The sequence below is a fragment of the Ranitomeya variabilis genome, chromosome 4 (assembly GCF_051348905.1).
Source record: "Ranitomeya variabilis isolate aRanVar5 chromosome 4, aRanVar5.hap1, whole genome shotgun sequence".
NCBI lineage: Eukaryota > Metazoa > Chordata > Amphibia > Anura > Dendrobatidae > Ranitomeya > Ranitomeya variabilis.
The window spans coordinates 536,326,625-536,353,396 of NC_135235.1; the positions used below are offsets into that span (position 1 = coordinate 536,326,625).

Here is a 26,772-nt window from a genome sequence, read left to right on the forward strand (position 1 = left end):
CATATTCAATTGACTCTCCAGGTCGATTTCCAGGTTCTGTACGGTACGCATGAGATCAATAATTTCAATTTCTACTGATTGAAGGTTTACAGAGCTTGACTGGACTTGACTACTTAGCTCTTCGGACTGCAAGTAGAAAAGCATTTTTGGTGACTCAAGTGATACTGCAATGATTTAGACAGGATAAGAAATTATATTTTGGAATTTAATTTCTAATTATATCTAAAGTATATGAATAGAAGTCATGTAAGAGACCATGCTTTAAAAAGTTGAAGAGGATTAGAAATTAAAGATACTTTCTTCCAAAAACAATGCTACAACTGTCCAGTGATTATATCTGATATTGCAATTCATATCCATTGAGATGAATGAGACTGAGCTGCATTACCAGATAAAACCCATCGGCTGATGTGGCACAGGTTTTGGAAGAAAGCAACCATGTTTTTGATCTTATACAGCTCCTTTTGTTCTTTTATGGGACATTTCTAGATCGCACATTTCATATTATATTTTTGATGTTATTGTGGTAGGTGGGGTGTGTGCCAGAAAGTACATTTCTGTAGGAGAAATATAAGCGCAGTAAAAAATAGGACATGATAAGTCTAATTTAGTGACAAAAGCATGTCTAATTGGTGGAGAAAGGTTGATGGACCTTGATGGACCTAAAGGTACCTTCACACTGAACAACTTTCCAACGAGAACGACAACGATCCATGACGTTGCAGCATCCTGGATAGCGATATCATTGTGTTTGACATGCAGCAGCGATCTGGATCCCACTGTGATATCGTTGGTCGGAGCTAGAAGGCCAGCACCTTATTTCGTCGTTAGGTCGGTGTGTATCGTCGTGTTTGACAGCAAAAGCAACAGTGTCAGTGCCGGCCGTAAAGCCGAGCACAGCGGTGACGTCACCGCTGTGCTCTGCCGGCCCTGACACATTCAGTGAAGGAAGCTCTGAGCAGCAGCGAGGACGCCGGGGGAAGTGACAGACATCAGAAGGTGAGTATGTAGTGTTTTTTTTTCTTTTACATTGGTAACCAGGGTAAATATCGGTTTACTAAGCGCGGCCCTGCACTTAGTAACCCGATGTTTACCCTGGTTACCCGGGTGCTGCAGGGGGACTTCGGCATCGTTGAAGACAGTTTCAACAATGCCGAAGTCGTTCCCCTGATCATTGGTCGCTGGAGAGAGCTGTCTGTGTGACAGCTCCCCAGCGACCTAAACAGCGACGCTGCAGCGATCAGCTCATTGTCTATATCGCTGCAGCGTCGCTGAGTGTGACGGTACCTTAAGTCTTTTGTCAACCAATGTAACTATGAAACCAAGATTAACTAATAAAGCAATTAGGCAAATCCTCTTACCTTATTGTGTTGTGCAGTGTGTGGACACAACTCATTGTAGGTGTTATACCTGAGTTCTCAAAGAGTAAGGGTACTGTCACACAGTGGCACTTTGATCGCTACGACGGTACGATCTGTGACGTTGCAGCGATATCCATACGATATCGCTGTGTCTGACACGCAGCAGCGATCAGGGACCCTGCTGAGAATCGTACGTCGTAGCAGATTGTTTGGAACTTTCTTTCGTCGCTGGATCTCCCGCTGTCATCGCTGGATCGTTGTGTGTGACAGCGATCCAACGATGCGTTCGCTTGTAACCAGGGTAAACATCGGGTTACTAAGCGCAGGGCCGCGCTTAGTAACCCGATGTTTACCCTGGTTACCCGGGGCCTTCGGCATCATTGGTCGCTGGAGAGCGGTCTGTGTGACAGCTCCCCAGCGACCACACAATGACTTTCCAACGATCACGGCCAGGTCGTATCGCTGGTCGTGATCGTTGGAAAGTTGCAGAGTGTGACAGTACCCTAACAATCCACCACTATTCGACAGATGGAATCACCCAACTTGATCACCAATTTTAACAAAACAACACTTAATAAGATAACAATTCACTTGTGGTAATGCTCCATGAAAAGAAAAATGGATCCTAAGTTCTGAAAGACTTTGGCAGGAAAATATCTATTTTTTTGGTATAATAAGTACAACGCATTACAGCTCTTACAAATGAACCTTTGTCAGACATTTCATACATTATGTAACTGATGAAGGCTCATTTATAAAAGATGTAAATGCATTGTACTTATACTAATAGAATAGATATTATCCTGCCAAAGTCGTGCCAAACTCAGGATCCATTTATCTTTCATTGAGCGTTGCCACAAGTGAATTTTATATTTCTAATATGACCAATTTAGATGATAACATGAAATCAGATGAGTTGAATGTTTTTTATTTCCACACCTCGTGTCAACACTGGACTAGAGTCATTTTCAAGTTGCAATTGTTTCTTTCACTTGAAAAAGATGCTAGTCCAGCGTTGACACAATTTGTGGAAATAAAAACCATTCAACTCATCTTGATCCTAAGGATTCTTCATTACAGAAGCACAGCCTGATATCATGATTTCCTCCAAATAGGTCAACCATCCTGAAGAAGATCGTCCTCCAGCCACAAGGCCGCAGCTGATATTTTCAGGTGTTCATAGAAGTTGTGCCTACATACAACCTGCACACAACCTGCTCGGGTGAGCACCTTCTTTTTACTTTCCCTTTACCCAGATGGTCTTGTGCACGTAAGTTACCCTACAGTTTTTCTACCATATTTTTATCTGGTCATCCTCTAATTAAAAAAAAATAGATTCTTGGTGATATGTAATGATTTTTATATACTAAAAAACAACAGATGATAATAAATTGTACTTCATACTTGAGTATGAATTATGAAAAATTATCTGGTCGATGTTAGATTTTATATCATAGAATCGGTAATTTGCAAGATGCGTGATTCAAGTAAGCGCATACTTTAGTTTGTACATGATATATGTAAGGAAATCTTGTAAGAAAATACAATTACCCTTGCAAGGAACATGGCTTCAACATCTCTTAAGTTCTTTGCCATAAGGTTTTCATATTCTTCTCGAATCTCGGACAGAACTTTATTTAAGTCTACAGCTGGAGCAGCATCTAATTCCACGTTTACTCGGGCACCAAGCTGACTTCTAAGGGAGTTGATCTCCTGCGAATACAAAGGTGAAGAAACATGTGAATATGCATTATTACCAGTAGAGATAGATGATCCTGGGCAGGAGAACATTGTGTGACAGAGAAAGGAGCAGATCAAGATGGAATTTGGTAAGGAAAGTTAGCGAGTGAAGTTGAGAGAGTAGAGGCAATTGTATGAGAAGGGAGAGGGGAGTATAGAACACAGAGGGGAAACAAGAGATCCAGTGGCCCAGAGAACAGTTGAGAGTGGGGAGGACTGGACTGTATAGTACTACTTTATGTTTTAGAGGCTCAGGAGGAAGGTCCCATATGAGCTCTGCAATGAAGGGACACAACTGCATTGTAGGTGCTGAGCCTGAGTGTGTTCCCAAAGACAGCAGAAAGCAGTAATTGCTTAAAATAATAAGCAGTTTTGTGATACATTAAGGGGTGTGGCCTACTGAGGGGATGGGCGTGGCTTGAAGTGACTTGTGGGTGGAATCTAACTACACCTTAATTATGGTGGTTATCACAATGGGGATGTCAGTGTGAAGAAGCCAGGTACAGTATGCAGTGTGTTTGGTGTGTGAGTCATGTGCGCAGCATTTATGCATGTGTAAGTCATGTATGCAGCGTGTATGTATATGTGAGTCATATGTGTAGCATGTATGTATGTGTGCGTCATGTGTGCAGCATGTGTTCAATGTGTAACTGATGTTAATGATAGTGATAGTGTGATATGTATGTAATGATATGTGTGATACATTTACTTAAAGTGTTAGTCCTGCTTCACTTCAACAGGGCAGGGGATGTCATATCTGCTGACCTTTGCAGAGACCCATTTACAATTGACAGGTAAATGGATGGTATTACGTAAAGGATGCCATTATTCAATTTAGCAGCAGCAGGAAGACGATGAAATGACCCGAATGTATGGAATGTGGTGATACTGGAAGTCAATGTTCCTCATTATATTGGGGTTGCTATCTTCTAAAGGGTATGCTGAAGGAAATCTGTCAGTAAGATCATCCATTCTCCCCCCACACCCAAATTGCATGTATTGTTATACAGGTCTTTGAAATGTAAATCCAGTGATACCTTGATATGTTCTATCTGTTGCTGCATTCCCAAGTAATTATCATTTTCATTCATATGTAAATAAGACATTAAGTGCATTAACCCTTGAAATAGAACCCATAGCATTGTCCTTGCTGCACCAACTTTACATCTGCTACAATGCATTCAAGCAGATACTCGTTCATCAGATGTCAGAGAGAGCAGTATGATTCATCACTACACAGAATATGTTTTGACTGCTCCAGAGTCCAGTGGAGGTTTACTTTACACCACTAAATCCAACACTTTGCATTGTGCTTGGTGATGTAACGTGTGCATGCATTTGGTAAGAAAAACTCAAGTACCTGGCATAGTTTTATCCTATAGGTGGTTTGGACTGATAGAGTCAGCAGGTCATTGGTGACTTTTATGCCTCATGCACCCCTTCATACTGCGATCCTTGTCTATTTTTTGTTGTCTCCACTTTGTGTCTGAATTGCTGCAGTTGCTAAACCTTTCCACTTATAAATAGAAGACTCATGGACTATGGTCGAGGACTATATGCAAGGTAAAAATGTCACAAACTGACTCAATTCAATGGAACGATCCTATTACAGGATTGCACTGGTATCAGTGAACTGTTTAGACGGAGCCATTCTTTCATAGATTTTAGTAAAGGCAGACTGCAGAGCGAGGGGCTTTATTTTTTACACCATGGGCAATGGGAATGAATGAAAAACCTGAATTCCATGATTTAAACATACTTTTGTCCATAGGCTGTGTGTTCACATGTTGAGGGCACATTGTATTTTTTTGCTTCAGTCATAGGAAAAAATGCATCACTATGTCACGATTTACCAAAATTGTGAAAAATGCATTCCAGTAGCATTGAAATAGCGGAAAAAAACCAACATGGTTATAGCACATGAATGCAGCCATATACGGTGGGTACAAAACGTATTCATACCCTTTTAAATTTCTCACTCTTTGTTTCATTGCAGCCAATTGGTAAATTCAAAAAAGTTCATTTTTTTCTCAGTAATGTACACGCTGCCCATCTTGACTCAAAAAAGCAGAAATGTAGAAATTTTTGCATATTTACTAAAAAAGAAAAACTGAAATATCACATGGTCATAAGTATTCAGACCCTTTGCTCAGTATTGAGTAGTATCACCCTTTTGAGCTAGTACAGCCATGAGTCTTCTTGGGAATGATGCAACAAGTTTTTCTCACCTGGATTTGGGAATCCTCTCCAGTTCCGTCAGGTTGGATGGTTGGATGTTTTTTTTTTCCAGTCAAGATGGGGTGCATAGTGTACATTAATGAGAAAAAAAATGAACTTTTTTGAATTTACTAAATGGCTGCAATGAAACAAAGAGTGAAAAATGTAAAGGGGTCTGAATACTTTATACCTACTGTAGTTTATCTAATATCCAGATCAGATATCTAATAGCAAGTATGGCATTTGCAGAACAATTTGATATGGCTTATTGATTTTGATCACAACTGCAGGTCACATAAGGAAAGGCCGGATATGGAACCACAGATGAACTTACTGCTACTTTTTTTATTTCTGTTTTAGTGAATATCTTGTGCTATGTATTACATTTACTGAAATCGATGCATCATATACTCACCAAAAGTTTTGATGTCATATACTGTACATGTGGCGTCTAACCTTCTAAAGCACAAATAAAATATATTGCATATAGTTCATGTCACAGCTACATTACCTCCTCATGGTTCTTCTTCATTTCCTGAATTTCTTCCCCTAGTTCTTGAACCTGCATATCAAGGTCACATTTTTCCTTGTTGAGTCCTTCCAGCATTCTACGAAGTCCTTTCACATCTGCCTCTACATTACTCCTCAGACTAAGTTCAATATTATACCTGGTTTTAGCAAAAAACAACACATTAAATGAAAAGAACTTATGAAGCTAAACTTCAAGTCCCATGAATGGTAAGAATGGGTTTGATTCTTATTTATTTTCCATGGAACTGACAGCATCTTACCATCCAGTAGTTTAAATTTGACATGTTATTTCCAATTCCTGGAACACTTCAAGCAACAAAAATGCTGAAAATGTTTTGACTTATATAAATACAAACATAATAAACTGAAAAAACAAAATGGTCATGTCCATGACTTTTTTAAGGGTTGGAGAAAGTGTCAGACAGATGGGAAAATAGCTGTAGGCCATTTACAGAGTGCTGTCCTCATGTATGTGTATTTGCACTACAATGTGAAGATAGCTGCTACTTTTCACTGGTAAGTTCCTTGAACTTGATCTTTTAGCTCATAGACTATATCTAAACGGCAGGGCCGCCATCAGGGCATTACTCCCCTTACTGATGTATGAGGCCTGATGAATAGAGGGGGGCCCACAGCAGGCCCTCTCTCTTCTGCTCACCAAGCCCCATCAGCGTCAGCACGCACGTCACCGATGTATGACAGGGGAGGACATCGCAGGACCTTGGCAAGGTAAGGAAACCCTTTTTTTTGTAAAGCCGCTGTATGGGGCACATTATACTACTATGGGGGTGCATTATACTTCTATGTGGGTGTATTATACTGCTATGGGGGTGCATTATACTATAACGGGGGTGCATTATACTGCTGTGGGGGTACATTATACTATGGGGGTGCATTATAGTACTATAAGGTGTATTATACTGCTATGGGGGTGCATTATACTGCTATGGGGCTGCACTATACTATGGGGTGCATTATACTCTTATGGGGGTGCATTATACTGCTATGGGCTGCATTATACTATTGGGTTGCATTATACTATCGGGTGCATTATAGTACTACAGGGTGCATTATACTGCTATGGGGGTGCATCAGACTACTATGGGGGTGCATTATACTACTATGGTACTGTATTGTACACCTATTGATGTGTATTATACCACTATGGGGGTGCATTATACCACTATTGGGTGCATTATACTATGGGGCTGCATTATACTATCATGGGGCTGCATTTTATTACTATGGGGATGCATTATACACCTAGGGGGTGCATTATACCACTGTGAGGGTGCTTTATACCACTATGGGGGTGCATTATAATGCTATGGGACTGCATTATACTCCTTTGAGGTGGATTATACTGCTATGGGGATGCATTATTCTATGGGGTGCATTATAATCCTTTGGGGGTGGATTATCCTCCTTTGGGGGTGGATTATACTGCTATGGGACTGCATTATACTATGGGGTGCATTGTACTGTGGGGGTGCATTATAGTACTATAGGGTGCATTATACTGCTATGGGGATGCATTATACTACTATGAGGTGCATGATACTACCATGTGGGTGTATTATACTGCTATGTAGGTGCATTATACTACTATGGGGCTGCATTATATACCTATGCGGGTGCATTATACCACTATGGGGGTGAATAATACTGCTATATAGGTGCATTATACTGCTATGGTGGTGCATTATCCTGCTATGGAGCGGCATTATACTATGGGGTGCATTATACTCCTATGGGGGTGCATTATACTGCTATGGGGGTACATTATACTATGGGGTACATTATACTACTATGGGGCTGCATTTTACTATAGGGTGCATTGTACTATGAGGGAGCATTATAGTACTATGGGAGTGCATTATAGTACTATAGCATGCATTATACTGCTATGGGGGTGCATTATACTACTATGAGGGTGCATTAAATTACTATGGGGTGCATTATACTCCTATGGGGGTGCATTATACTGCTATGGGGATGCATTATACTACTATGAGGTGCATGATACTACCATGTGTGTGTATTATACTGCTATGTAGGTGCATTATGCTACTATGGGGCTGCATTATATACCTATGGGGGTGCATTATACCACTATGGGGGTGAATTATACTGCTATATAGGTGCATTATACTTCTATGGAGGTGCATTATACTGCTATGGAGCGGCATTATACTATGGGGTGCATTATACTCCTATGGGGGTGCATTATACTACTATGGAGGTACATTATACTATGGGGTACATTATACTACTATGAGACTGCATTTTACTATGGGGTGAATTGTACTATGAAGGAGCATTATAGTACTATGGGAGTGCATTATAGTACTATAGCGTGCATTATACTGCTATGGGGGTGCATTATACTACTATGAAGGTGCATTAAACTACTATGGGGGTGCATTATACTGCTATGTGGGTGCATTATGTTAGGTGTCGAGCTCCTGCCCCAACAGGGAGTTGTTAGCAATGAAGTTGGCTTTTTCAGAATGGAGACACCTTCTGGAAGGTGCTCACTTTCCCTTCCAAGTCTACACTGACCACAAGAATTTGGTATATTTGTAGACAGCCCAGCGGCTGAATTCTTGCCAAGCCAGATGGTTCCTGTTGTTCTCCGGGTTCTACTTCATTTCCTATCTGGGGAGAAGAACATTTGCACCGATGCTCTCTCCCACTCCGTGGTGTCATCAGAGGAGAAGGAGGCGGAGCCTCGGCTAATTGTTCCCTCTGCGAGTCTGAGAACTGTGGCTCCGGTGTCGCTAGAGTCTGTGCCTCCAGGCAAGACTTTCATTCCATCCAATTTGCGACCGGAGGTTCTCTCTTGGGCTCCCTCGTCCAGGGCGGGTGGACATTTTGGGATCAAAAGGACATCTGAGCTTCTGGCGAGGATGTACTGGTGGCCGCATATGGCCCGTGACATTAGAGACTATTCAGGCGTGCGTCTCCTGTGCCAAGAATAGGTCTCCTCAACAACGGCCTGCTGGGTTACGCTACCCCCTACCGGTGGCTGACAGGCCCTGGGAGATGGTCGGGATGGACTTTGTGGTAGGCTTACCCAAGTCCTGTGGTTGCACGTTAATTGGGTAGTTACCGACCTTTCTCTAAAATGGTGCATTTGGTGCCTCTCCCACAGTTACCTTCTGCACGAGTCTTGGCGGCATTGTTTGTCAAACATGTCTTCCGTTTACACGGTATGCCTGACAAGATTGTCAGTGACCGGGGTCCCCAGTTTGCGTCTCGGTTCTGGAGAGAGCTTTGTCGCCTACTTAGTATTGAGCTGAATCTCTCATCAGCGTACCATCCCGAGACGAATGGGTTGGTAGAGAGGGCCAACCAGACCCTGGTCACATATCTACGACATTTTGTCTCAGCCAGTCAGGATGACTGGGCATCCCTGCTACATTGGGCAGAGTTTTCCTTGAACAACGCCATAGCCAACTCCACTGGGCAGACCCCATTCCTCCTTAATTACTGCCAGCATCCATAGGTTCCTGTGCCCATGCCCGTGTCTTCTGCCAACTCTAGGGTGGCTGACTGGGCAGTGGAAGCACGGGACATCTGGGACAGTACACAGGATGCTATCCGGGCATCCAAGGAGAGAATGAGGGTCTCTGCCGATGCACATCGGCACCCCGCTCTGACCTTTGTTCCTGGCGACTTAGTGTGGCTCTCCACCCGCAATATCAGGCTGCAAGTTAAGTCCACTAAGTTTTCAAGGTTCTGGAACAGGTTAACCCTGTCGTCTATCATCTGGCTCTTCCTCCAAGCCTGGGTATCACCGACACCTTTCATGTGTCCCTCTTGAAGCCCGTTCACATGTCCCAGTTTTCTGAGTCATCTGCCGGGACATCTGGTTTTTCCATGAACGATTATGAGGTGAACGCTATCTTGGGGTGCAAGGTGGTATGTGGCAAAAAGTTCTATCTGATGGACTGGAAGGGTTATGGCCCAGAGGACAAAACCTGGGAGCCTGTGGAGCACAGTCGGGCTCCGCTGCTCATTGCAGCCTTTGAACGTAGCGAGGCGGGGACCTAGGAGGGGGGTAATGTTAGGTGTCGAGTTCCCACCTCCACACAGGGGGAATCTCAAACCATGTCCGCTACGGTCTCCCATTCTTCTCCAGCTGCAGTGGAGCCTGCTCAGCGGAGACGTCGGTCCCGGCATCTGGCTCAAGCTGATACTGTGCGACTTGTTACTGCTGCCTTTCCAGGCTCTGCCTTTGTAGCCAGCACTGATCAGCAGCGAGCAGGTCTTTCTGGGTCTAAGTCCTGCTTTTCCCATACTGAGCATGCCCACGGGACGACCTCCCATTGGAGGTCGAGGGTCACATGCTCAGGTCCTGTTGCAGCTTCTATTGGACCATCAGGAAGGTCCCGTAGCACTACTGCTATAAAAGGTTCGCATGGTCGCTCGGCCATGCGCTAGTGTATACTTGATAACGTGTGTGTGTTAATGTGTGTGACTGTCGCTCCTTAATCATTCCCCTTCCTAGTGTTGTTGACTGCTCGTAAATGGTGGATGCTATCTAGCGCCCGATAGTGCTACCTGCAAGAGACCAACAAGAAAAAGCCTACTGCCAAAATTTGCACACCAATAATGATACTACATGGAGTTATAAAAAATGCAAAGCTGATTTTATTGAACAATTCAAAACATCACAAACGATTAAAACATAATTAAAAAATACACACCATCCAAAATACACAGAAGCAGAGATCAAATAACAATCGCTGCAGCGATTTCATATATGCTCCACACAGCCTGGTTGGCGTGTGCTTACTATTTGCACTACATGCTGCCCTTTTCTTGGTGTATTTCTATTTCCCCATGAGCCATTAGTTTGGGGTTTGGGTAATTTGTGTGGGGGGGTCATACTAACTATTGTTATTTGATCTCTGCTCCTGTGTATTTTGGATGGTGAGTATTTTTTAATTATGTTTTAATCGTTTGTGATGTTTTGAATTGTTCAATAAAATCAGCTTTGCATTTTTTATAACTCCATGTAGTATCATTATTGGTGTGCAAATTTTGGCAGTAGGCTTTATCTTGTTGGTCTCTTGCAAATTTGTTATTACTGACCTTGCACCCATTATCTGCCTTATTACTATATGGCGGTGCACCCAATTTTCTGCTCATTTCGATAGTGCTACCTGCACACCAAGCACATGTTACAGTGCCTTTGCAGTGCCCACTTATACGGCACCGTGCACAATCATTGCGCTTTCCTGACAGCCTGTCAGCATAGGGTGGGAATTCCTGCTTGGACTAAGCATCTGACTCAGGGCATCCTCAGGCGCAGGCTCAAAAGCCACCGAGGGTCAGAGCGGGTCCAATCACCAGTTTAGTGGGGGTCATTCATAGGGATCCCACTAGTGTCTTTCAGCTGCACCCTGTGACTGCTAGCAGGGTGCAGCGTATTTGTGGCGACTCTGTGAAGCAACAGAGTTCGCTTCTATTCACACTGGGTGAGGTCCATCCCACGTGTGAGCAAGTGTCCATCTGCCATTACTCAGCAGCAGGTGTCATCTCTGCACGGTGGACCCCGGACTGCGAATGCACCTTATATTCTCTATTACTATTATTTGGTGCGTTCCGCCAGTCCTAACACATTATACTGCTATGAGGGTGTATTGTACTATATATGACTATGGGGTACATTATACTACTATGGGCGTGCATTATGCTATATATGACTATGGGGTACATTTGTGAGGTCCAGAATGTGGGTTATTACTGTAGGGCTTGTTAAAGGATTCTGTTTTTAGCGTGGAGGAGAAGAGGTCTTGTTACTGTGCAGGGTGACACGGTTGCATTTTCTCTTCATCTGGCGTAGTGTAGCAGTTGGGGAAAAATTGGGGAATGTGCTCTAGATAACTGTTTTCTTTTGCAGAGACGAGTCCTGGCTGGAAGAAGTGATGGTGGTGTGCGCTGGATGAAGTTGAAATGCAAAGGCAAAAAACTTCAACTAGAGACGTCACTGGTGAGTCAGTGTGTTACCTGTACACTGACATTATACACTGTACACTATAAACAGAGCTCCTGTGTATAATGTCACCGGTGATCACTGTATTACCTGTACACGGACACTGTATACGAACTACGGATTTCCTGTGTATAATGGCACTTAGGGTGAAATTAGTATTGTGCTTTTTTTATTAATAATCAGTATTGTAGTACTTGGTCACTATGTGGTGGTAATATGTGATCTGGTCATGGTGTGGCGATATTTGTTCCTTGTATGTGCTTATTATTCGGTCATTATGGTGGTAATATGTGGTCTGGACATGGCATGGTGGTATTTATTCCTTGTATGTAGTATTGTACAGTCACTATGTGGTGGTAATATGTAGTCTGGTCATGTAGTGGCGGTTTTTGTTCCTTGTATGTGGTATTATTTGATCACTGTGATAGTAATATGTGGTCTGGTTATGGTGTGGTGGTATTTGTTTCTTGTATGTGGTATTATTCGGTCACTGTAGTGGCAATATGTGGTCTGGTCATGGTGCCGTGGTATTTGTTCCTTGTTTATGATATTATTGGTCAATTTAAAAATCTAAAAATAAATAAAAATATGCCTAAATTGTATTGGATATTTTAACAAATGTTTAATAAGTTACAGTGGAGCCTACCTTGTCATGGTGATGAATTAAAAAAAAATCTTTTGGCTAGTGTTGAGCATTCCGATACCGCAAGTATCGGGTATCGGCCGATATTTGCTGTATCGGAATTCCGATACCGAGTTCTGATATTTTTGTGATATCGGAAATCGGAATCGGAAGTTCCCAGTGTATGGTTTCCCGGGTCTGGAGGAGAGGAGACTCTCCTTCAGGCCCTGGGATCCATATTCATGTAAAAAATAAAGAATTAAAATAAAAAATATGGATATACTCACCCCTCCGGCGGCCCCTGGACCTTACCGATGTAACCGGCAGCCTCCGTACCTAAGAATGCAGTGAGTTTAGGACCTGCAATGATGTCGCGGCTTGTGATTGGTCGCATGAGCGGTCACGCGACCAATCACAAGCCGCGATGTCATCGAAGGTCCTTCACTCCTCATTCTTAGGAACGGAGGCTGCCGGTTACATCGGTAAGGTCCGGGGGCCACCGGACGGGTGAGTATATCCATATTTTTTATTTTAATTCTTTATTTTTTACATGAATATGGATCCCAGGGCCTGAAGGAGAGTTTCCTCTCCTTCAGACCCTGGGAACCATCCAGGATACCTTCCGATACTTGTGTCCCATTGACTTGCATTGGTATCGGGTATCGGCGATGTCCGATATTTTTTAGATATCGTCCGATATTTTTTAGATATCGTCCGATACCATCCGATACCGATACCTTTGAGTATCGGAAGGTATCGCTCAACACTACTTTTGACCAAAACAAAAGCTGCTGGCTATGTATGTGTTGATGGGAACTGTAAATGTGTGATTGGTGAGGATTTGGTGCCGAAGTGGAGTTTTTCCAAGAGAGGGTGGTGGGATTGTGGACGGTTCAAGGGGTGGAGGCGGGGCTGGGGTGGAGCCTGGGCAGAGTCTCAAGGGGGCCCCTGAAAATTTTGCCAGTATGGGGCCCCAAAATTCCTAGTGGCAGCCTTGCTACACAGCATGTCTATTTTTGCACTGAGCACAACTGAAGGAGGCAGAAAGTTATAATCACAATCTACAGGAATTACCAATATTATGCCAGAATATAGTATTTGAGGAGCAATGCTATTTTCTGAATATTATTGTAGAAGTCTGAAAAGCTTTCCAGAAAATCTAATAAAATCACTATATTTATTTAACCAGGCACTCTTTCCACTACATAGAAACTAGTGAGATCGAAGCAAAAAAAGTTCAATAAAGTGGTCTAACACAGTTCACAGTAATTAAAAATATAAAATACAACTTTACTGCCTCCGCAATCTTTAGAGCAGAATTCACATCAACCTGAATCCTTCACCTTTGTCCCTTATCCAATATCTGTGTATTCATCCAAGGATAATGCCCTCAGTCCTGCTGAGACCAGTAATTCCTCCAGCGATCACTGCCAACAATATGGTCACAAGTAGGGTTGAGCGAAACGGGTCGGCCATTTTCAGAAGTCGCCGACTTTTGGCAAAGTCGGGTTTCATGAAACCCGACCCGACCCCTGTGTGGGGTCGGCCATGAGGTCGGCGATCTTCTGAATCTGGTATCGGAATTCCGATACCGAGTTCCGATATGTTTGCGATATCGGAAATCGGTATCGGAATCCACATTTAAGTGTAAAATAAAGAATTAAAATAAAAAATATTGATATACTCACCTCTCCGACGCAGCCTGGACATCGCCGCTGGTAACCAGCATCTTCCGTTCCTAAGAATGGCGCTTGAAAGACCTTTCGATGACGTCACGGCTTGTGATTGGTCGCGGCCGCCCACGTGACCGCTCAGCGACCAATCACAAAGCCGTGACGTAATTTTCAGGTCCTAAATTCCTCATTCTAGGAATTTAGGACATGAGAATTACATCACGGCTTTTGATTGGTCGCTGAGCGGTCACGTGGGCCGCCGCGACCAATCACAAGCCGTGACATCATCGAAAGGTCATTCACGCGCTCATTCTTAAGAAGGAAGGCTGCCGGAAAGAAGCAGGGCGCCTCCGAGGGTGAGTATATACCTAATAGGAATATACTCACCCTCGGCTTCTTTCCGGCAGCCTTCCTTCTTAAGAATGAGCGCGTGAAGGACCTTTCGATGACGTCACGGCTTGAGATTGGTCGCGGCGGCCCACGTGACCGCTCAGCGACCAATCAAAAGCCGTGACGTAATTCTCATGTCCTAAATTCCTAGAATGAGGAATTTAGTACCTGAAAATTACGTCACGGCTTTGTGATTGGTCGCTGAGCGGTCACGTGGGCCGCCGCGACCAATCACAAGCCGTGACGTCATCGAAAGGTCTTTCAAGCGCCATTCTTAGGAACGGAAGATGCCGGTTACCAGCGGCGATGTCCAGGCTGCGTCCGAGGGTGAGTATATCAATATTTTTTATTTTAATTCTTTATTTTACACTTAAATATGGATCCCAAGGCCTGAAGGAGAGTTTCCTCTCCTTCAGACCCTGGGAACCATAGTATCCCATTGCACTGCATTGGGTTTCGTGTTTCGGCCGACCCCGACCCCGACTTTTTTATAGGAACTGCTGATTTCACTCGACCCGACTTTTGAGAAAGTCGGGTTTCGTGAAACCCGACCCGATCCTATAAAAATAAAAGTCGCTCAACCCTAGACAAGGTTCACTTGACAAACAACCAGGCATAGAGCATTACTGCCCAAACCAGGTACAGACTCTGGCTGAAATTCAGCCCTGGCATTTGAAATCACACAGGTCCATGTTGTCCCTGCCCCGATAAACCAGATGGGATATATTACTAATATTACCCTGGATGGAGGAAAGGAAGATTTTCTACAAGACCAATATTTCTAATGATACCCGTGGCCTGCTTGGGTAAGTGACGGAGTCAGCGACTTTGTGCTCCATCACAACTCTTAACAGTATAGGTATCTTGAGAACACCGATTCTGTTAACAACGTAGCAGTCAAGGAAGCCCATGACCTGACAGGCCCTTCTGGCATTTGCCAGAATTGCCAGATGGCCAGTCCGGCTCTGGCCCAAACTGCTGCTATTAGCAAAACTGATAGCAACAGCATTGGATAAATAAATCGATACAGCAACTGTGATGAAGATGAAGGATTCTGGATCATGTGAATTCTGCCCTAAAGATGATAGATGTTCACTTCTAACATTGTATTTCATGTATTTTTACCAGGAAATCTACCAACCATCTTTGGGCACTGGTTTCTCCCCCTCTCTGATACTGGGAGAATAAATGTTTGCCCAATGATCAGTCTAATTTAGTGATGTAAACTTCAAAATCTCCTTGGGACTAGTTTCAATTGTTTTTTCTGAACACCTCCTCAAACTTTTCCTTATGCTTAGCAAACTGTAGCACTAGGTTTGTTTCAGATAACTATTAGATGGTCATATATTAGAGATATAAATTATACAGCTCTGGCAAAAATTAGAGACCACTGCAAAATGTTCAGTTTGTCTGATTTTTCTCTTTATAGGTATATTTTTGCATTTTGCTAAGAAAACAAGTTCATAGTCATTTGGAAACAACAATACTAATGTTTTAACTCAGGAAGAGTTTAGAAATCAATATTTTGTGGAATAAGCATGATTTTCATGCCTCTTGGCATGCTTTCCTCCTGTCTTTCACACTGCTTCTGGTGCAAAAATGTAAGCAGTTCTTTTTTGTTTGATGGCTTGTGATTATTCATCATCCTCTTGATTACATTCCAGAGGTTTTCAATGGGGTTCAGGGCTGGAGATTGGGTTGCCCATGACAGGGTTTTGTTGTGGTGGTCTCTTAATTTTTGCCAGAGTCGTATATACATACAGTATACATACAGTTTTTGGCATTCAAATTAGCAAGATTTGCCAAATGTTTTAAAAAATGTAATTTGTTGCAAATCAAATGTACTGCAAAGCCTCCAATTGCCCTGAAAAATGTGTATGATACCATTCTCTCTTCCTCACACTCTAATCTTAATAATTGCTGTATTGTCACAGACTATCTGAACAGTTTTTTCAGTGTTTCATGGCTTACTCTCCCTATCTCTTGGTTGAGCTTTGATGTTCTCTCAGTATCCAGGTTCACCACAAAATTGTTGCTGTCTTCCCTGTTTTAGCTTTTATAAAGCTATGATATTTTGTCCTGGTAGGCTGAGCTATACCATGTGACAATATAGCTGTAAGGAATTATAGGGAAGCCTCCCCAAGGTCACGTGATCCTGGTCAGGCTGATGCAGTCTTCTGCACATTTTAGGCTTTTAATGCAGACCAGATTGCAAATTGTTTGAATTTACCAGGTCAGAACATTCCTAAAAATTCAACATGAATTTGATTTTCATCAAACTGATTCTCTCATGTCTACCATATGCTGTTGGATACATAATACAGATCATAAAGGCCCTAGTTGGTTCTATTAAACTGATCAGAACCTCCTAGTGATTAACATTTGCTGTCATACACTGGTAATTTCTATTCATTTGTTAGTTTCCTGTCACGGATGGGGCTTGATCCTGTGACCTCTGGCTGTGGGTTTGTTTGTCTCTCTGTTGGACCTCCGGTGACCTCTGGCTGTGGTTTTGTTTCTCTCTCTGTTGGACCACAGTCTGTGTTGTCTCTGTCCAACTGCTGATAATGCTCTTGTCTTTGCTTTGCTGTGTTGTTTCTATGCAGGTGTCTTCACTTCCTCATTTTGGTTTGTCTACCACATCTTGGCAGGGCTATTTATACTCTCCTGGCATATGCAGTCTTTGCTGGTTATATTCCAAGTTAGGCCGGGGTCACAATTGCGAGTGCAATGCGAGAAACTCGAGTGAGTCTTTCGTATCAATACCTGACACTGCCACCGGCACTTGGGACTGGAGCGTGCGGCTGCATAGAAATACATACATCCCGAGTGCCGGCAGCAGTGCTGAGAATTGATGCGAGAGACTCACGTGAGTTTCTCGCATTGTACTCGCAAGTGTGACCCCGACCTTAGATGGAGTCCCAGCTCCCGAATTCATGATTATCTTACTGAGGTTTTCTCTATTGCTTCTCCTGCAGTTTGTTTGCATGTTCCCTTTCTCAGCACTTTTCTCATTTTGCTACATTCAGATTCTGGGGTTTTTCACTTTTATTCCAAAGGTTTTTAAGTGATGTTATTAAAAGTTATATTTTATTTTTATTACCATAGGCTCTCTCCCCGCTATGTCCTTGACTATTGTCCCTGACAGGGTATATAGGTCAGTAAAATATTACAGTACCACTGCTGATTTTGTTCTGTAGTTTCGCATATCGAAGATTTTTTTGGGGGGTTCCTTTCTTTTTTTTCCATCTTTCATGTATGACTGTGTGAGCACATCTTTAGCCATGTGTCTCGCCTGCTGTCTATGTGCACCATGTTCTGTAGTTGTTGCTTTGGTTTACACTCTGTGTATAACTGAGGGTGCAGTTAAGGACACTCAGGGTCACCTGACATTGAGTGGGGGCACCATGGCGTAATTTTAGGGTGCCAACCTCCACAATTAGGCAGAGACAAATCAGGGTCTGATTAAGGATTTGTCTAGTCTGTATATTAACTTGTGGTGTACAGGTTTAAAATCTCCCCTTGTTTGTTCATCCCTGTGAGTGTTAGGGCTCAATCATAACACATCCTCTGTTTTCATATACTCACTTGTTACTGAAGTCATCAGTAGCCCATTTCGCATTATCTACTTGAAGAGCAATTTTAGAATTTTCTACAGTTGATGTTGAGATCTATATGAAAATAATTGGAAAAGGTTGCCTGTTTAGAAGCAATCTTTCATTCCAAAGGAGCCAAAGAAGTTTTGAAGACGACATCACAAACAGATTTTCTTATAGACTATTACTCCCATCTTAGTCTACATAGCTTTCCAAGTGATGTCATTCACCAATCACCCTTCATAGATCAGGAGAATGAATGTAGTGTATATTCCTCACAGCTGCATGAAAATAGCTCTTCTATTTTTTGGCACGTTGTTGACACAGAACTCTCAACAAGTGCAGAAACCATATTGACATGCATCTCACATTTTGTGGACTGATGTGAATTATGTCCCTGGCTGAGTGGTATCCGATGTTTTATGCAAGTGCATCCAGTAATCAGAATGCACGCACCCATACAAATCTATGGGTGTGTGAAACATGGGACTGCATTTGGATGTCATCCAAGCGTAGTCCAATTACAACGGATGCCACCAATGGAGAAATTAATTTCTCCGTCTCCTCCACACCTGTGCTGCGATTCTCTCATGCGAGAGAATCGGAGTACAGTGCACTGACACTCAGCTTGACCTCTGACAGTGTTTGAGCAGAGAGTCATTTGCATTTGCATAATCAGCCCAATTCTCTTGCATGACAGAATCGATGGCCATGTGAATAAGCCCTTATAATGGTGGGCACATTCCAATAACTTCAAGATCCATTTGGACATCTAAGTGAACAAGGAACCCAATAAAATAGGAAGAGATGTATTCACGTCTATGTGAACAAGGAACCTAATAAAATAGGAAGAGATATATTCACGTCTATGTGAACAAGGAACCCAATAAAACAGGAAGAGATATATTCATGCAGCCGCAGTTAATCAACACGACATTTTTCCTCCTGTGAACAATGGTGACATTATTTTGAAAACTATGATTATTGAAGTCAAAATAGTAGCCTACAAGCAAGACTGTTTTCTTTTTACATGTAGAAAACCATTGTTGCAGTGTGCTGGCTTAGACTAAAACTTCAAAATAACTTGACAAAACTTCAATATAGTATGACCTTCTAGATCAATAAACAGGATTTCTATCAAATTTATATATAAAGAATTATTTCCTTACTTGATTTTGCAGCTCTTCGATTGATTTTAAATTCTCAGTGGAGTCAGGAAGTGTAGTTGGAGCATTGTTTTCATACCACTCACAAATCTTCTTCTCCAGCTGGGTATTCTCCTGCTCCAGAGAGCGAACTTTATCAAGATAAGATGCTAGACGTTCATTCAAATACTGCATGGTTTCCTTCTCATTGGTGCTAAGGAGGCCCTTGGTCTTCCAGCTTTTATAATCCTCGGAGTGACTTCCGTGGCTTTGAGTATCATGAGTATATCTATGGCCATTACTCAATGAAGAAAGAGTTATTTCTTTACAGCCTGAATTTCCTTGAGCACTGGATGATTTGGAGAGACCTCTAGTAGGACTGTGAACTCTCTCACGGTGAGATGTCTTTTTATAGTGACACTTGTAGCTTTTTATAAAGGAAACACCACCACTTCCAATGCTGGATTTGTGAGTAGAGTTTCCGATGTGGTCACTGTTGGATCCAACAGATTCAGGGAAATAGAAGCTTCCGTAATTAAACTTATGTGGGGAAGCAGGAGCATAACTTTTCTTGATATTGTATCTCATAGCTTTGGTCAAGGAAGAATCCGGTTGATGTTTGATGGCTGCTAGATTAAAGAACAACTGGTCTTTGCACGAAGAACCCTTTTATAATAAATACAAGGGTGTTGTGTATTACTGAGAAATGTTTATAGGCTTTTTACAAGCATCTAATTCCTTTATCTGCCATGGTTCATTGATGAAAGAATGATGTTTGCGTACAAATGACTTGTCATGAAGTCTGAAACATAAACTTATTGGGAGGTGTAGAAGGCTGTAATATATTTATTGCACACAATAGTTTACAGCTTTTAGGGTTGTGTCAGCATCACACAATCTTTCATAGTAGATATTTTCAGGAATATCATTATAATTTGTCTTGCTATTTGCTTAGCTAACAATTGTTTCCAGGAAAATTTGTAAAAAAAAAATCACTTTTGGAGGCATTAAAGGGAACCTGTCATCTGATTGATACTGCCTGAACCATATAGCTTCTCCTTGCCCAGCTCCCACAAACTGCCAGATTTCTTTCTATGTGTGCATAGATATGGACTTGGCAGTCAAAGGATAGGTGCTGGGACCACAGTCAGAATGAATGAGACACTGGCTGTGTCATTGCAGCCATGTACATTTTACTCAAAAATCCTGTGATGTTTCAGGTAAAATGTCCTTTGCAAACCCAGCCAGTGACTATATCTCTTGGCTTACTGCCTCCAGCAGCTTATTCCTGCCCTCCTCCCTTTGATTGACAGGTATCTCACTATGTGAGTGCATAGGGAGAGACTTGTGAATCAAAGGGATCAGTGCAGGGAGAATCTACCAGGGACCTGCCTCTGACTTGTCAGCTGAGATACATAGACCCCAACTGGCTTTTCACAGCCACCATTTCAAAGTAAAACATACATGGCTGCAATGATGCAGGTGGACTGATTAATGCTGCTCAGATGACATATACCCTTTAAAAACATCTGCTGTTTTTTATGTCAACTTTTAGTCAGTCATAACTTTAGAAGTGATTTAATGTCCATATGTGTCACGGGGAGACTAGGTAAGCTAAGGCTGGTTACCCGGGCCCCTCCGATATCCCTCAGACTAGGGAAAACCTTGTCTGTCCCTCTCCCAGAATTTACACTAATGGTGTGCTTGCCTGGGCCACCAGGCCTGGCCCTGACTCCTGTTTCAGCCCTATGCTGAAACCACCACCCGCCACCCAGTGAATAGACCACACACCAACCCCCATAGAAAGCACAGACAGGGAAAACTAAAAAACGCACCACGCCGCAGACACACAGGAAAACACAATAATGTGCCCAGGGCAAAACAAATACAAATATAGGAAGGAGAAATATAACAAAGGATAATACACCACCAGATATGATATTTCTTCTCCAAGACCACCACTCCAGACCGGAATCACTAGGCACGAGGCACAAGCTATAATCAGCGACGCCCAAAGTCCAGCAATACTATTTAAAGGCCGTGGGCGTGACCCAGCCTCCAACCCGAGTACCAGCTAGATTAACCCTGGGCAACCTGGATAAAAATCTAGCCAGCGCCACTGAGCGTATAGCTGTCTGTCGGACGCCCTAGTGTGAATAGCGTCTGACATGACAGTACCCCGCTTTCTACGAGGGACCCCAGGGCCCTCACGACTTATAGGACCCGGCTTGTCCGGATAGCGGCGGTGAAACATACTGACCAGACTGTCCGCATGTATGTCCGAGGCTGGTACCCAAGATCTCTCCTCCGGCCCATAACCTCGCCAGTGTACCAGGTACTGTAAAGTGCGGCGCACTACTCAAGAGTCAACCACCTTGGAGACTTCAAATTCCAAATTGCCATCCACCAAGACCGGAGGCGGCATTGGTACCGCGTCCACGGAACCCACCACCTTTTTAATAAAGATCTGTGGAACACGTTGTGTATCTTATATACCGAAGGGAGCTCCAATCGATAGGCTACCGGGTTAATGATGGCAGCGTCCCTAAACGGACCAATAAACCTTGGACTCAATTTCACGGATGGTATTTTGAGTTTTATATTTTTTGTGGACAACCACACCCAGTCACCCACACCACACTCAGGTCCGGACCTGGCACACGTCTGTCAGCCACATGATTGTACCTAGCACCCACGCTCAGCAAGCGCTGTTTCACTCTCCTCCAGACAGATGACAGTTGTGCTCCTAGCTGGTCCTCCTCCGGGATGCCAGCAGAGCCCCCCTGACGCAGAGTACAAAATTGAGGATGGAGCCCTTAAACACAAAAGAACGGGGACTCCCCAGACGATTCCTGACGGTGATTATTTATGGCAAACTCCGCCAAAGGAAGGAACGTCGACCACTCCTCCTGATTGTCAAAAACAAAGCAGCGTAAAAATTGCTCCAAATTCTGGTTCATACGCTCGGTCTGACCATTTGACTGAGGATAAAATGCCGAAGAATGCGACAATTTGATCCCCAGCCGTGAGCAAAATCCTTTCCAAAATTTTGCCACAAACTGAGTACCCCTATCAGACACGATGTCAGACGGGACCCCGTGAAGTCTGACCACCTCCTGAACAAATACCTGAGCCAGAGTCTTCGCGTTAGGCAATGAAGGCAAGGACACAAAGTGCGACATCTTTTAGAACCGATCAGCAACCACCAGGATGACCGTGTTCCCAGCTGAGGAGGGCAAGTCTGTAATAAAATCCATGGAGATCTCCGTCCATGGCCTACTGGGTACCCCGAGAGGATGTAATGTGCCAGCAGGGCGGGAGTGGGGCGTCTTAGCCCTAGCGCACGTGGTGCATGCTGACACGTACGAGACCACGTCCTGTCGGATTTTGGGCCACCAAAACCGATGCGACACCAAATCCAAGGTACCCCTAACCCCTGGGTGGCCAGCCAGGACAGCATCATGATGCTCACCCAACACCTTTAGGCGAAGATGGAGCAGTACAAACGATTTGTTAATGGGAAGCTCTGGTGGTACCTCCTTCTGAGCCTCGGCAATCTCAGCCTCAACCTCGGTCATGAGAGCCGAGACCACTACACCTTTTTGGAGGATGGTGTGGTGATACGCTACCTGAGTGTGTTGGGGGACACTCGCTTGGCATAGGATTCAAGCACTCAGGCACGGTACCTCACACAAATCTGGTCAAATCTGGTTTATTAAACTTCATAAACCACATGACATACAGTCTATTTCATTATGTCCATGAACTTATCACGACCACCAGTCTGTTCATGCAGCAGATAAACTTCTCTGCCATATATTACAATCCCCTTGTCCGGGGTTACCTTTCAGGAGTTCCACTCCTCATGCTGACTTCACGTCAATCCCAGGTCCTCAACACAGACGGACCAGGTCTACGGTCTCTAGGTGCTTCCAGGACGACTCCACTCCCAGGAGCCTCCAACACTGACCGTCCAGGTCTATGGTCTCTAGGTGCTTCCAGGACGACTCCACTCCCAGGAGCCTCCAACACTGACCATCCAGGACTTACAGCACACAGGCCACTCTGCAGTGTCCAGCCAGGACACATGGAAGTCTGTCCACACTTGCAGACTCCCAAACACTCACACCATGTGCTACACACACTTCCTTTACATAGGTGTAACAACACCCAGGTACCTGTCACATGGCCAGTCAGGTGAGCGTGACATCACCACAGGTCCTTAAACACAAAACCACCTTAGGTGTTCAGACATGCATCTTTGGGTGGGTTTGTAGGTGACTGGACCCACCCATCTCTCCAATCACCTGGAAGCCTTCCCAAAGTAAACAAAACCCTCAGCAGTAGATCTGCTTGAGCAAAACATACCCAGGCTTCCATCGCAGGGCCACCCACCTCTGCGATACATACCGGCCATTCACAACACTGCCAGTCACTGTTTCATCACAATTATGCTTCCAAGTGCATCTTGAAGTGCACAGACAGCGCCCCCTGGCTGTAACATTGGTCACTGCACCACAATGGGTACCGGATCTTCCCGAGGTTCTCCCCCCAGAAAATACCTGTAGAAAGCATCCGCCTTAGTGTTCTTAGACCCCGGTCGGTAAGTAACAAAAAAGTTGAATCGCGTGAAAAACAATGCCCAGCGAGCCTGCCTGGGGGACAGACGCTTGGCTGACTCTAAATAAAGCAGATTTTTATGATCGGTGATAACTGTAACCTGGTGGACTGACCCCTCCAAGAAGTGTCGCGATTTCTCAAAAGCCAACTTGATAGCCAACAACTCCCTGTTGCTGATATCGTAGTTACGTTCGGCGGGCGACAGCTTCTTAGAAAAGTAGGCGCATGGACGCAACTAGCCCAAGGATGAGCCTTGTGACAGCACCACCCCCACTCCAACCTCAGACGCATCGACTTCCACGGTAAATGGTTTTGATACATCCGGTTGCAACAGAATGGGGGCCGAAGCAAAACTGTTCTTCAGGAATTCAAATGCGCGCACAGCAGCCTCAGACCAGGCGGAGAAATTGGTACCATTTTTCGTCATGTCAGTGAGCGGTTTAGCAATAATAGAAACATTTTTGATAAACTTTCTATAATAGTTAGAAAACCCAAGGAACCGCTGGAGCGCTTTTAGGTTATCAGGCCGTTCCCAACGCAGCACCACTTGCACCTTAGCGGCATCCATTTTAAACCCTGAAGCAGACACAATATAACCCAAGAAAGGCAACTCCTGAACCGAAAAAGCACATTTCTCAAGTTTTGCATAGAGCTTATTCTCTCTGAGTAGCTGTAACACCTGCCTAACATGCTCTAAATGAGTATCACGGTCGCATGAATAAATGAGAATGTCATCTAGGTACACAATAACGAATTTTCCCAGGACATGCCAGAACACATCATTTATGAAATGCTGAAAAACTGCAGGCGCGTTTGTCAACCCAAATGGCATCACCAAATTTTCAAAATGACCCTCAGGAGTATTAAAAGCCATCTTCCACTCATCCCCTTGACGGACTCTTATGAGGTTGTACGCCCCCCTGAGGTCAAGCTTGGAAAACCACTTAGCACCAGCCACCTGGTTGAACAAATCAGGTATCAGCGGCATAGGGTATGGATCGAGCCATTCTGTCAGGATCATCATAAATGAGCCCAAGAGCAGAAAAAAAACTCTCCACTGAGTTAAATGCAACTGAATCAGATGTTAAAGAAAATACCCATGCTTGGGGGTCCCCGATCAGTAATGACAACACCAGGCCCACACACTGAGCCTCATTACCTGAGGAGATCGGGCGCATACGAAAATATAATTTGCAAGCTTCACGAAAAATAACAAATTTACTGCGCTCCCCAGCAAACCTCTCAGGTAAAGGGATCTTTGGCTCTGCAACTTTACCTGCAGTTTCAGCTTGCACATTAGATACTACTAGACCCTGTTGCTGAACCGCCCCCTTCAACTCAGTGACCTGTAAGGACAGCGCCTCCAACTGGCGGGTTATGGAAGTCATGGGATCCATGGAATACAAAATTTTGGGACCGATTATAATGTCACGGGGAGACTAGGTAAGCTGAGGCTGGTTACCCGGGCCCCTGCGATATCCCTCAGACTAGGGAAAACCCTGTCTGTCCCTCTCCCAGAATTTACACTAATGGTGTGCTTGTCTGGGCCACCAGGCCTGTCCCTGACTCCTGTTTCAGCCCTATGCTGAAACCACCACCCGCCACCCAGTGAATCGACCACACACCAACCCCCACAGAAAGCACAGACAGGGAAAACTAAAAAACGCACCACGCCGCAGACACACAGGAAAACACAATAATGTGCCCAGGGCAAAACAAATACAAATATAGGAAGGAGAAATGTAACAAAGGATAATACACCACCAGATACGATATTTCTTCTCCAAGACCACCACTCCAGACCGGAATCACTAGGCACGAGGCACAAACTATAATTGGCGGCGCCCAAAGTCCAGCAATACTATTTAAAGGCCGTGGGCGTGACCCAGCCTCCAACCCGAGTATCAACTAGATTAACCCTGGGCAACCTGGATAAAAATCTAGCCAGCGCCACTGAGCGTATAGTGGACGAATGTGGAATTACCGCTGTCTGTCAGATGCCCTAGTGTGAATAGCGTCTGACATGGCAATATGTTTGGTCATCACACGTCTAGACACATTCATGAATGTTTCCAAAACAAGGCAAAACATGGATCTATCTACCACAAAAGACAAAGCAAGTGCTACGGAGTCCATGAGCAAGGATATTTTATGGTATGTCATGACATATTACCTTTCGCTTTACTTGCAATACATAGAATAGAATATTTTACACAGCCTTTTGCCTATGTCCTCATGGTATTCATGAACAGACTACAAAGAAAGTCAATGAATCTAAAAATATGTTCAAGAGAAAATGATACAAAATTGAAAGTCAAGAAATTTGGAGAAAAATTTGTAAGTCCAAGGGAAGCACAGCCAGACTCAGGTGCAACTCACCGAATATTCACCACTCCGGACATCAATAGGTAAAATGTCTTATTCTTGGCTAGTTATGTGAATTCAGTCACTTGCATACAAACCTAATAGAGGCTCCTTGGCTTATATTCAAGAGGTACCGGTATATACAAACCTCCTTTTATCTATGCACTTTCACTTTCATATGAAAACACATGGTTCTGTAGTATGCAATTAGGTACTCCTACATATAATCCTTATACTGCCTGTTGAATTTCTAATTTCTCTTTAAACAAAATTTCTTTCTTAAAACCATCTAATTAATCTACATATTTTTAAAGGCTGTTTGTTGTGTTGTGCCTCACACAAGAGGCACCTGTTTGCCTCATTACTATATTTTTGTTTTGTCTATTTTAGTAAACTTGGTTTTTATACATGAAATTGTTGAAGTGGTACATTATGCAAGCCCATTTCCCTTTTCTTGTGAGATAAAATAGAGACCACATTATGATATGTAGATCTTATGCACACATAAG

The 26,772-nt window shown here is 43.6% G+C and overlaps 1 protein-coding gene across 1 annotated transcript in view; it reads right to left on the reverse strand.

Moving 5' to 3' along the window:
* The window catches only part of LOC143768108 (keratin, type I cytoskeletal 19-like), a 45,963-nt gene that overhangs the window by 351 nt on the left and 18,840 nt on the right, over positions 1-26,772 (reverse strand). The window contains exons 3-7 of the mRNA XM_077256795.1: positions 19,304-19,945; positions 18,127-18,209; positions 5,830-5,986; positions 2,913-3,074; positions 1-126 (exon numbers count right to left, since the gene is read on the reverse strand). Of these exons, the coding sequence (XP_077112910.1) occupies positions 1-126; positions 2,913-3,074; positions 5,830-5,986; positions 18,127-18,209; positions 19,304-19,945 (1,170 nt within the window). The remainder of the gene's footprint in view (positions 127-2,912; positions 3,075-5,829; positions 5,987-18,126; positions 18,210-19,303; positions 19,946-26,772) is intronic.